Source organism: Melanotaenia boesemani, chromosome 23 (assembly GCF_017639745.1).
Source record: "Melanotaenia boesemani isolate fMelBoe1 chromosome 23, fMelBoe1.pri, whole genome shotgun sequence".
Lineage (NCBI taxonomy): Eukaryota > Metazoa > Chordata > Actinopteri > Atheriniformes > Melanotaeniidae > Melanotaenia > Melanotaenia boesemani.
The window spans coordinates 6,594,745-6,608,414 of record NC_055704.1 but is presented as its reverse complement, the minus strand read 5'-3'; the positions used below and the strand labels follow the sequence as shown (position 1 = coordinate 6,608,414).

General features: G+C 37.4%; 1 protein-coding gene across 1 annotated transcript in view; it reads left to right on the top strand.

Annotated features, from left to right (window-relative positions):
* Nucleotides 1-10,395: 10,395 nt before the first annotated feature.
* grip1 (glutamate receptor interacting protein 1) overlaps nucleotides 10,396-13,670 on the top strand; it is a 93,056-nt gene continuing 89,781 nt past the window's right edge. The window contains exon 1 of the mRNA XM_041977054.1: nucleotides 10,396-10,678. Coding sequence (XP_041832988.1) covers nucleotides 10,624-10,678 — 55 coding nt within the window. The 5' untranslated portion in view covers nucleotides 10,396-10,623. The remainder of the gene's footprint in view (nucleotides 10,679-13,670) is intronic.

The following is a 13,670-nucleotide window of genomic DNA, read 5'->3' as shown; positions in this document are numbered from 1 at the left end:
TGAAATTATTGATTATTGACAAAGCTTTTGGTGGAACCTGTTTTTATACCCAACCCTGGCACCCTCACCAATTACCAGCAAATCTGCTGATTGAATTTTCCAGCATGCTGTTACTGTATGGTCTATAAACCTTTCTCTCTTTGTTTACATCTGTTTCTTTTCATAATTTTTTTTAACTTATTTTCAGTGTTTCTGCCTCAAATTCTACATTGGTTTCTGTTATTTATTTTTTATTTTAGTGTGTTTCCTAGAACAATAACCACATAAAACAATGCAAAATCACACCAATAACAACTGCTCAAAACGTCCAAGACAGCCGGTGCTTCTGTGTAATAACTGTCTAAGAGTACTGTCTACTTTCTTTCTATCTGATCTATTTACTGTTTATATTCTGTTTTGCACTCATATTTCTGTTTTTTTAAATATTTATTTAATATCTTGTAAATATTTTAAAAGGCACCATTTTAAGAAGCAGCTTCTCAGCTTTTGTTGTTACAACAATGGTAATAAATGGAATTCTGATTCTGATTCAAATACAATAAAGTGTGTCAGTGAAGAAAGAGAAAGGGATGTCTGTTAAATAAAGGTTCCGATATATTTTTCTGGCAATTAAGAAAATTTTCCAACTTTTTAGAAAATGGAATTTGTATATCTACAGTCAAATTGATTTCATGTAATAAAATCAAAGTTAAAAAAATTTAATTAAATTTTAAATAAATTAAAAACTGTGCTTCTATTGGTTCCTAAAGTCCCTCAACATCCTCTAAGTTTACTTTCTGACAACACAGATTAAACTAGCTCATGTGGATTAAACTGTTCAACCTGTTTCTAGAGGATTTAACTAATGTGAGTCCGTGTGGAGAATCGTGGCTTCTATCACCTGCTGCAGGTGTGTCTATTGCAAATGTCAACGAGAGCTCCTCCTGCACACAGGATCAGTAAACAGATAATCAAATACAGCTGCAGCTCTGTGTTTCTGAAGCTATATTCTGATTATTCTGTGCTCAGAAATGAATTATCGCAAACATAGTCATGCACAAAGTGTGTGTCTGTGAGTGTGTATGACTTTCAAGACATTAATGATGCTCTTGTTTCGTATTTGTGCTGGTTGAATGCTTTCAGCTTGTGTTTCAGTGTATGTGTCTGTGCATATACTACTCTTACTATGGTAATGTATTATCCTGTAGAGCAGGAATCTCCAACTCCGGTCCTTGTGAGCGACTGTCCTGCAGGTTTTGAATTCTACCCTGATGCAACACACCTGACTCAAATCACTGGGTCATTAACAAGCTTGTGCAGAGGTGTGTTGTAGTAGGAGACATCTAAAACCTGCAGGACAGTAGCTCACGAGGACCGGAGTTGGAGAAACCTGCTGTAGAGACCTAATGTAAAAACTAACCATGTAAATTACGACATTTATAGACTCAGATTTTGTTTAAATTGAGGTTAAATTTGAGTAAAATAAATTTTAAGTGCAGATTAGATTTAAATGATATATAATCACAACTCCTGACAAAAAGGGAAAATAAACCAGTCACAGATTCAATTCAGCTTTATTTGTATACCACAAATTCACAACAAAGTTATTTTAAGGCACTTTACAGACGCAGACCAATTCAGTCCAACTCACAGTCGCCCAGTTATAACACAATTAAATTTACAATAATGTTTTATGACTGTGTTCATATAAACCAGTTCATAAAAATAATGACAAAACAAAGAAAACCAATGGATAGGATTAAATCTTCAGAACCAGAACCAGGAAGGAAAACCTGACGCGATGGTGAAAGTGGATTGTTACCTCCACCAAGGTCATGTATTCAGCAGCGTTAGTTTTTCTGTCTGTCAGCAACATACTGTAACTCAGGGGTGTCCAAAGTCAGTCCTCGAGGGCCGCTGTCCTGCAGCTTTTCAATGTTTCCTGTTTCAACACACCTGACTCAGGATTGTGGCCCTCGAGGACCAGAGCAGGACACCCATGCTGCAAGTTATGGATGGAGTTTGATCAATTTTCAGGAAATCTCAGAAATGGAATAAGAAACAAGTGATTAGATTTTGGGGATGATCCAGATCACTTCTAGTGGCTGATATGAAGTCAATTTGGAGACCAGAACATGTTTTCCTGTCTGTTTAGCTGTGAACTAGTTTTCTCACACCAGGAGTTTTGGAGGTTGAGCTCATCAAGGGTGACATGAGATTTTTCTTTTTTCTTCTTCTTTTTCTTTCCTTGTCTTCACATGGACAAATCGCCTATTTCAGTCTCTTAAAGAAATAATAAAAAAAAATCTATACTGCTGTTATTCTCCTCATTATTATTTTCCCATTTACCAAATTAATCCTGCAGACCAGATAGGATCCTCTTGTGGTCTGGTTTTTGGCCTAAGGCCATATGTTTGACATCCTTGGGTAGACATGAAAGTGGTAGACATGGCGCTGGAGGACACAGGTGCTAAAGTCTTTTATTAAGCATAAAAAAGCTGAAATTAACAAAAGATCCCATGTAAAAGTAAAGGTATAAACTTTATTCTTAACATGGAAATTTTCTGTATTTTTTTTCTTTTTTTTCTCAATTTTTTACAGTGTAATGTGGCCGACAGCCACTGACTTCTGCTTCTTCTGGACCACCATATTCCTGTCAGGAATGCCATCAGGTACCACCATCCTGGCAGACACGATGGTCTCAGTCCAGAGTCTTCTCATTTCTGGTTCTTATTCATTTTACAGCTTGATTATAATGTCAGATATTAGAAACAATGTTTTAGTTCCAGGTGATGACATTTTGATGGTTCAGTCAGATTTTTTCTATCTGGGATAACACAAGGAAAAGAATTAGTGAGCTTTTACAGAGAATTTTATCAGGAATATTTATCATAAAATGTTCCAAAACAGGTGATATATTCAGTTACCATCTGTGATGTAGCAGAAAACTCTGACTTTAAACTCACAAGGCCATTCAGCTACGAAACCTCACGCCACAGAAACAGCCCGAGGTCAGAATTAAGTTAGAATAAGAAAAAGAGGTGCATTATGTGAATTGGTGTCCTCACAAGGACATAAGGATAAATGCGAGTGTGTGGTGTGTCACAGATCAGTGGAGTGGGATGTTTACAAACCCCCAGGCTCTGCAGCCGCTAACATATGCATGCTGTGATTCCACTTTAGTGTGTGTGTGTGTAAAGACATTGCAAGCTTTTGACAGTAATCTATGAAATTAGGCAGCAGCTGCATCACAAACACTCACAGTCTTCACCTGGTATCTCTCAGAAAATAATTATAATGATGATGATAATAAAGATAACGATGAAGGTGTGAGGGAGATAATTGCTGATAAGTACTTCTGCGCTCTTCTCTTTCCACTGATGATGGCTTGCTCTTCATTCTGGCTCAGACAGGAAACATAATGACATTGAGGAAGTGTGTAAATCTATCCGGATGATGCTAATGTTGCTAACGCTAATGTCAGGTGACAGAGAGCGTCTCAGTCTGAAAACCGAATGGATATATTGTGACAAATACATCTGTTGTATCACAGCAGAGCAGAGGGACAGTCTTTTCCATTGCCCCTTCACAGACCAGAACAATACCTGTAACCATGGTAACTGTCCACAAAGAGGACGTCAGCTAATGATTTAAAGTGTTTTGGATGTGCATCACTGGACAAAAAACCTAATCCAGCTATCATTTCTTTATTTTCTCTTCAGTTTGTTGTAATATTTTCAAGTGGTCTTCATCAGTAGTTCTCCAGCTTTCCGAAAGTTTTTAAAGCTTTTCTTTACAAATTTTCTGCTTTTTCACTCACCTTCAATCCAGTCCTTGTACCTCACCATGCACTGTAAAAAAGTGTTGAGTGAACTTTAAAAAGTTTGGCAACCAGCTGCAAACAAAGGGGTTCTGCTGTTGTGTGAACACAAGAACTGGACTGAAAATCAGTGGTAACAGTTCTGATGGAGGAATGAATCCTTCCCAGAACCCAGATCCCAACAGTACTGAAACATTGTGGGATAAAAACCCTCAGCAGAAAAGAATTGTTTCAGAGGATGGTTGTGAAGAAACTATTGTTAAGGAAGGGAAGAAGAACACCTGTGATCTCTAATCTTTCAGATGGACCTGCATCAAGAACCATTATTCATCAACAGTAGATAGAACCACATGAACAAGGATTACTGAAAAAAACATTTGTAAAGCTCTAAGTTACATTAAAAAATGATACGATATGATGCAATACGACAGGATATATGATATATGATACCTGCGATGGACTGGTGACCTGTCCAGGGTGTGTCCTGACTCTCACCTACTAAATGTTGGGTTTACCTCCAGTTTCCCCACAATCCAGGACTAAGACGTATAGATAATGGATGGATGGATGGATGGATGGATGGATGGATGGATGGATGGATGGATGGATGGATAGATGGATGGATGGATGGATGGATGATAAATGATATAAGAAATCAATACAATATGATACAATACGATACAACATGACTCGATATGATGCGATATGATACAACACGATACGCTACAATACAGCACAATAAGATATGGTATGATATGATACAATGCAATGCTATATGTCTCAATAATAGACTGTATATAAAAGATGGACGGAGCCTCTATGATGTCACCCATAGGTTTCTAAAGAGCAAAAGTGAAGCTCTTTGGCCGTTCCCACCATCGCCATCTTGGTAGCGTCACGCGTGTCGTTAGTCCTGGAAAATCCAAAAATGGGCAAAGAGGTCGAGCTGAGAGGGAGACTGTGAAGGTGGGGGTAGATGATTGACAACCATCAAACTCCGAGCTGCCTGTAGCTAAGAGCTAACCGAGCTAACCGAGCTAACGCCGAGCAACGGTAGCTAACCGAGGCTAACAAAGTTAGGCGGGCTTAAGCTAAGGCGCACTATTAGCCGGCTAAAAACCACGGTTGTGCTGAACTCTCTCTTTTTGATATTGGATACCTATCAATCAAAAGGACACACCCCTATTTATGCTGAATTTAAAGATTAAATAACATCTAAATGGACAGTTGTCATGAAGGTAAACTTGACCTATTAATCCTAAAATGTTTTTTTTGTACCAGGCTTTAAACATGTTTATTTCTGCTGTGGAGTTGGACTTTTTAACATGGGAGTCTGTGGGGGTTTGGTCTGTTTTGGAGACAGCCCCTAGTGGATGAGGGGTGAACTGCATCTTTTGCACTTACGCACAGGCTTCACATCTTACGGGGTTGCTGCTTGGCTTGGAGACACCTGTGAAGCTAAAGTAAATGCAAATGGAAATTTTGTTTGTTTGAATCTTGTAGGTAATTACAGGTTCTCCGCTTCTTTTGACAAATCAGATGGTCATTAGGCCATATTTGCAGCAACATTTGTTTTCAGTGTTCAGAAATTGACTTTAAATACTTTTTTATTTCTCTTCCATCCTAATTTAAAGCAAGTCTAATGACCTTGTCTAGAATTTAAAATTAGATTATTTGGGTTTCAGTCATATTTGCTCATTCACAGTGACCCAGTGTGGAAAAGATTAACCCACCAGTCGATGTAACCATCAGTACTAATAATCACGATTAAGTGTAGGTTTATTCTGAGGGGCTGTAAAGCTTTAGGGACTCTTTCTTTGATGGAGTCACATGGGTCTTTTCCTCCGACTGTCTCTCTCTTTATATTGAGGTCAGTCTCTGCTTTTTGTCTTGTAGCCTACAGAGACCCATTCTTCCACTTCACTGCATCTTTTCCCGCTCTCTCTCTCCTCCATCTCTCTCTCCACAGCTCCGCGGGGAGGAAACATGGCGGTTCGTCACGTTGAAGGCTGTCAGTTAACCACTACTGTTGCCAATCAATCTGGCGTTTGGATTCTGTTTGTTTTAACCCACTGGGTTTTTCCCTCTCTTTCTGTCAAACCATCAGATCTGGTCCATTGCAGATGCAATCCTGTTTTTCTCTTTAAACCACTTATAAAAGCAGTTTACAATTTGCTCCTCTAATACTTGAGCACCAGAATAAACTCCATGCTCTGCAGCAAGGGAGGAGAGTGCAAAGTCAGCATGACCCAAAGAGACACAACAGACACATTAATGGGATGAGATAAACCGGAATTATCCTTTAATTCCTTCTGCCGAGGAGGTCCGCTGGGTTTTGATGCAGTTAATGAGTACCTGCATGACATCACTCTACAAGACTGAGGCTATATCTAATACAAGAAACTAAATCTGCATCATTGTAAGTTGATGAAACCTAAAATCAAGACACAATATTACTCTTTTATTGGAGTAAAACTCATGGGTCACAAAATAAATTTGAGAATATGAGTTTAAAGCTGGAAAAAGACTTTAATTTTTTAAACGCAATAAGAAGAATAGTAGACACAATTCCAAAGAAATTATTTTTTTCAATTTTATTGGATTTAAAAATACAAATAAATTTAGATTTTGATACAGCAACATAGTATAGTCTGGAAAGGAAATCAACTCAATTTTATTTTGCATGTTTAATACATGTAAACTGTGTAAACTAGTTTGTATGGATAAGTACAGATTTTTGTTCACATGTACACACAAACATCAAGCAAATATGAACACAAAATGAACTGACACACGCACACACAAACATAAATATTTAAAACAGTTATTCCTGCTACTGTTTACCTGCTATCCTCTCTAAACCAACTCCAGCTCAGCTGCTTTGTGGCGCCACCGTGCATCAGAAGCATCTTCTTGGCTTCATTCCAGCCATAGAGGAGCTTTATTTTTCTTCTTTTCAGACACACACAGAACTTTCTGCTCACTGGTTGATCTTTGGCTGCTCCTGATTGGACGTTGCCGTCAATCTAAGCTCTCTGATAGAAGTCATAGTAGTGATAGTGATCTTTTATATGATAAAAATGTGATAAATAATGGTGTTATCATGGATCGCTCATTGTAGATTTACCTCAGAGTCTCTGAATAAACACTACAGTTTGCATCTGGACTGCAGCCTTCTGGATGGGATATAAATGCCTGGAAAATTTCCATAGATTACCTAAAGGGTAAAATATCCATCACAATTTACCCACAAATCTCTGTCTGTCCTGTTCAGCCAATCAATGTTTTGGTGAACACATTTGGAATTACACGGAAATCGGTTTACACAGTTGACAAACCATGTATTGCACATGCACAATGTTATTGAGATAATTCTTTTCTATAGCAAAAAGGAATCAATCAGCCGGTTAACCAATGACAGGCGAGGGTGTCAGGATTGGATATAAAAGCAGCAGCCACCAAATTCTTAGTCTTTCTAAGCAAGGACGGGTCATGGTACACCACTTTGTACCAAACGCCATCAGAGAATCAGAGAATTTTTGTAACTTAGAATACAAATATAAACAGCTGATTTAAACACTTATTTACAAATTTAGTAAATAACAAAGTTCTATAGAACCATTTGTCTATGTTGCCTCTGGCCCAGGTTATCATTGTCAATGAGGATTTGTTCTCAATTGACTAATCTGGTTAATTAAAGATAAAAAAAAAAAAATTACATTAAAATGCAGCAATGTCTCAGGTGGTTTATTTACAAAACAATCAGTTTTCACTATAAGACATTACAGAAATTATTCGTTCCACTCCAAAAACCATTTCCTGTCCACCACAAAGCAGAGAGGATGTTACAGGTTGGATATTTCAAGGGTTTGTTGGTCCTAATAAACTAACTAATAGGAACTATCTTAAGTTTTTTTTAGACTTTTTTTTCTTGACTATTTTTTTAGACTTTTTTTCACTTTCAATGGAATTGTCTGTTTTTACTGTTTAATTTGGCACTAAACATGACGTTAATATCTGTCTGTGTGTTGTACATTTTTTTATCATAGCTCTGGCTTTATTGGTCTATCAACACAATTTAAAAACTGGTTTATAGTTTGAAGTCTGCTCTGTTGACAGAAGTTGGAATGGAGACTGTGTTGTTGCATCTGGCTGCTATATGTCGTCTCAAATCCCATATGCGATCTGGATGCAGAGGCGCGCCCATCGACCATAGAGGGTTAAAAATGAACAACAATAAAAAACAAGTTGCAAAAAAGAAAAAACAACATAGAATGTAATAATAATAAAACACACACACACACACACACACACAAAACAAGAACAAGAAGATATACGTTTAAGATGGTTACTTTTTGCCCCACGTAAACTTTATGAGCTAAATCAGACCTAATTTCATTTGGGGCCTTGGCCCCCAGGCTCCCCCCTTAATACTGCCATTGCGAATAACTCATCCCAGTACCCACAAAGTACAGCGATCTTAAAATGTGTTCTCATCTGTGCTACTCTTTACTTTAACTTTGAGAGCTGATTTGTTTTTAGCAGAGTGTCCTTTAATCAACACCAGGCTGGAGCTGAGGGCTGAATTCCTCCAAGACGAGTCAGGACAGGATCCAGACTTCAAATACCAGCATGCAGGTTTGTGTGTGTGGTCTTTGCAGGCTAATTACTGCAGCATCTTCGTCAAGACTGTGTGTTGTCTTCCTACATTATATTTGTAAAACACATGCTTAGTTCAGAGTTATTGACATTTATTATACAGTTTTTAATGAGATTTCATCTGCTAGTTTTAAAAACCTCATGATAACTCCAGAGGAGAAGAAAATGTGGTGCTTTTTTAGTTTTGGTCCATTTTTATTTTGTTTTGTTTTTGTTCATTGAAGCTTGCAGCATTTCCACAGCTCTCTGAAGTTAATAAGCCAAACTTATCCCATCTTTTTCTAATTGGACTGTTGTAAACTTTAATATTTAACATGCTAAATGAGGCCTGGGGAGTCTGAGATGTAGCTGTCCCCCCCCCCCGTTTCAGTGGGTGTTGAATGGTCGGACCTTGGATTTAACTTGCTGGGACGTCCACACCTGGAAGACTGGTTACTTGCTTGAATGTTTTCTCTTTCTCTCTGTAGAATAATGAACTCCAAAGACTTTGGAAATGACCTTTTAACCCTTCCCAGATTCATAGTCAGCAACTCTCAGATCATACTGATGTCTTTCCTCCTTGGCATGGTGTTAACACACCTGAAGCAAGAAACTAACAAAGCTGATAATGACCAGTTAATTAAGTGTAATAATTAGCAACATTTAGATGCTACTTTTTAGCCTTTTAATCCCCATGAAAGCAGTATGGATGGACTGCTTCTGATTGTTGGGTTAATTTTTCATTAATAAAAAATAACGTGTATTATTTCTTTACAGGCCATCACAAATAAATAAATGAATAAATAATACTTACATATTTTAATAATCAAAATAAAATAAATTCTAATAAAATAATTAAAGGGAAATAACAAAATAAAAACAAAACTTTTGAGAAAGTTTTACAGATGATTTTTCTTTTTAAATACCCAAAGAAGTGACAGACCTATTAAAAATTAAGCTAATTATATAATTATAGTAAATTATAGTATTTGTAATAATTCTACACAGATATAGAAGTATTTTGTGTATTATTTCTTTACAAACCATCTTTGGTTAGAGACTAAAAGATGTTTTTTTTTTGTTTTTGTTTGTTTGTTTGTTTTGTTGGAAATTAGATATTAGGGTATTCTTTTACTTAGGATTTCTTTAGGAATGAGTGACTGCTATCAAGATTTAAGAAGATATTTAAACAAATAAATGAATAAATATTTGTCTACTTAAAATATTATCTTAAATGAATAATCAAAATTAAATAAATTTATTTATATATAATAAGTTTAAAATAAACTTTTATGAAAGCTTCTTCTAGACTTTTATTTGATTTTTTTTACATGAAGTTGTTGGAAATTAATCTAATCATTTGTAAATATATAGTTAAAAAATCCTATCTACACAGATATTCTTGGATTTTGTTACCTTTTTTCAGACATGTGACTTGCATCAGATAAAAATATGTAGTTAAATAAATAAACAAACAAATACTACTACTAATAATAGCCAAATGAAATAATATAAAATAAAATCTAATTTATGTAATTAAAGTTTAGTTTCTGGTTGTTCTTTGGTCCAGACTGGACCTGTGTCCGTTATCATCCATTACTCTGCTCTGATGTCTTTATTTGGAGTGTTATTGATCTCTCCGTCTTTATGGCTCTTCTCCTACTATGAATGGATGAATGAATGAAGCAGGCGCGTGCACACCACTGTTAGCGCGTGTCTAATGGCACTTGAAAGCTCGCGCAAACGAGCGGTAATTGTGACCAGTTTGGACAGTTTAAACACCATCTGTGTACATGACGAAGCCGAGAGTGAAGCTCGCGGGTACCAATCTTCCCGTCTGCCTCGCGCCCCCTTCGCGGTCATCACGTCACACTCTGCCTCGCGCTTCTCCGGAGTCCACAGCGAGGCTCCAGGGGTAGAGTTACAGAGGGGGAGGGAGTGGAGAGACGTAAAGTGGAGGAGAGAGAGAGAGCAGGGGGGCGAGAGAGGCTCGCGTGCCTGTGTGAAGTAGAGGGAGAGAGAGTGGTAGAGAGAGGTAGACTGGGAGCAGGGGGAGGTGTAGCAGCTGAAGCTAAAGCTAACTAGCCATGTTGCTGTCGCCGCTGCTGCTGCTGCTCCTCCCGCTGCTGCTGGTGTGTGACTGCTAGCGGGCCGCCCTGGACTCCCTATCCGCCCTTAGGTGCATCATGCCCGGCTGGAAGAAGAACATCCCGGCCTGTCTCCAACCGGACCAGGAGGGAGGTAAGACCAGACCCGGACCGATCCAGGCAGGTTTCACACCGACCGGCGAGCGCGCGTGTGTGTAACATACCTGTGTGTATGCGTGTGTGTGTGTGTGTGTGTGTGTGTGTGCGACAGAGAGAGGAGCAGAGAGCGCGTGTGTGTATTAATTATCACCGCTACAATCTCTCGTGCAGCGTGGTTTGGCACCGTCGGTAGAGCTCGCGCAGACGGTCGACTGTCTTTTAAATGAGTGAAAGTTGGTAACTGATACCTCTTGTGCGTGTGCGCGCGTGTGTCCATGTGTGTGTTGTCTCGTGCTAATATGACGCACTGGCTGAGGTTAGAGTGACGTTACGGTGATTTTTCTTTACGTTGTGTGATGATAACGAGCTGATCACCGGTGACCGAGCAGCCCCGCGAAGTTAGCCTGGTTGCTAACAGGCTAACCGGCGGTATGAAGCGGGCGAGGATCAACGGTTGGTCAACCGGAGGGTCTGCCCATGTGTGTATATGTGTGTGTGTGTATTTGTGTAACAACCACCTTCACCGGGCTGCGGGGGGGGGGGGGGGGTGACAGCAGCTTCGGTGTTACGGTAAAACCTGTGACCCCCCAGTTCTGGTGCTGCTGGAGGAGCAAATGATGGTGTAAGCGGGTTGTAGCTGCACCTTTAACGTTTTCATAACACCCCCCCGAGTCATGTATGTTAGTGTGTGTGTGGCGTGTTAAACCTCGATGGTGTTCTGTGGTGTTAACGGGGAAAGTAACGAGTTTGCTTAAATTTCACTGAATAATTTGCTTTTTAAAGTTCACTTTTCATATACTTGCGGTAAAACAGAACAGTTCAAGTAATACATAACACACCAAGACACTTTGAGAGAGATTTTTTTGCATGACAAATTTTAAAACCATGAAATGAAGATTAAATATAGAAGAAACTGAGACACATTGTCCAAAATTAATCCAAGCAAATGATCAAAACATCACAGAGAATTGTGTTTTCTACTAATTTCCTCTCTGCACAAGTGGTTGGACGTGCAGAAAAACAGAGATGTGTTTGATGCAAAGCATTTATGGTACTGTGACCAAAGTGGGTGCAATCAGTGCAAACTCAGTCACATGCACTTTTTAAGCAGCTTGCCAAAAATCCCTCTGATAATCAACTTTTTAATATTTTACTGACAAAATTGTTTTCTTTTTCATTGACATAGGTCTGATTGCTGAGCCTCGTGAACATATTCTTTCCAGTCCAGTCTGCACAAAAAGATTCTTCATACTGTGATTACAGAACACACATCTTTACTTTTGCTTGACACCTCACTGAGATGAGAGCTTTCAATGATTAGAAAGTTTCTGTGTATTCTGTGGGTTCGCTTGGAGGAAAGTAAACTGTTGTGGTGAGAGTTTAGAGTTTCTGAGGTTAAAATGTGAAACAACCAACATTTAAACTAAATCTATACCCAGGATGAAGTGTGACATCATGATGATGTGACGATGATGAAGGGAGAGACATTTCTGTTCACTATGGGGTGTTTGTTGGAGTGTACCCGAACGAATTTCTAGAACAAGCGCTAAAATATGATTTCTTATCAAGTCTGGACTAGGACTTGGTAAGACATGAGACTATGGTCAGATTGTGTTTTAACTGTAGTCATTTACAAGCATTCAATGTCTTCAGTGTATTTTTATTTATGGTTTTATTCCTTTGATTCCTGTTGGGCTAAAGTGACGTTGCATTTATAGATATAAACTTTAACCCGTCAACACTTAGTCTATCATATTCAATACATCCAGTTTCTAAGACCTATTACATCACTTTGTGGTAAAAGCTGTGCTCAAAAACGCTGTTGTATAGTCTAGTGCTTGTCTGCTGCCCCCTGGTGGATCAATTAAGTTCTACAACAATTCTGACATACACAGTAATAAATTATATGCAAATTATTTGTTAGTTTTATTTGTTTTACGTTTTCTGTAACCCCTGTCCAAATTTATTTACAATTATATAAAAACAAAATAAATACAGAAAAAACAGAGAAAAAAGAAAAATACTAAAATAAAATGCAATTAATATTAAATAAATTAATAATAATTAATAAATAACAAAGATGATAAACAAATTATATGAAAAGAAATACATAAATATGAGTAAATAGAAGCAAATATGTAAATAAAATAAATTACTTAGATAAAAAGAAATAAAGTCCAGAACAAACGTCAAGGGGTTAAGGGCGAAATAAATATTTTAGATTAAAACAAAGAGAGAAATTTCTGCCCATTATTTCTTTGGTCAGGTGATAAAGTGACAGCAAAGGATGTCAAGTCTTTCCTTCTTTTTCTATTTTACTCTGTATCTTTTTAAAATTCTATTTATTCATTAACTTATTTTTTGTTGGTATTTTAATTTTCTTTTATTTTTATGAAGAAAATAACTGAGCAAAAGGTTGAAAAAAAATATAAGTCATTTTTTAATTTATTAATAAATTAGATTTATCCGACTAAACAAAATCATCACTAGATTGATGAAAAAAAGATGAATCCGCAAGAAAATAATTGTTATCCACAGCCCTGAACTTTGCTTATAGTAACATATAATGAATATTATAAGAAAAAACATATTTTTCATTTTAGAATAGTGTTAATTTCTATGATATATCAGTAATCAGTGTGTTAACGTCTCTCTTTTCCTTTATCCGTGTTAGTTTTTGAATCAAATCAGTGATTATGATAAAAAATGCCAATAAGGACGTTATTGTAATACGAGTTAAAAAAAGGAAAAATAACTAATTCTCCTTTATTTGATTTTTTTACCCCTCAATTTAACTGTTAATTGAACAGGATGCAAGGAGCTATTAAAAAAGTACAAAAACGATATTCTCCATCCAATAATGTTTTGATTTTAGCAGTTCAGGCCAAATATCAGAATCGTGATAATTCATTTATTTATTATCAGCGATATCATCTGGAGGTCTTTACACGTCTGACCAAATCTCCCGAGCTGTCCGGATTAACCCG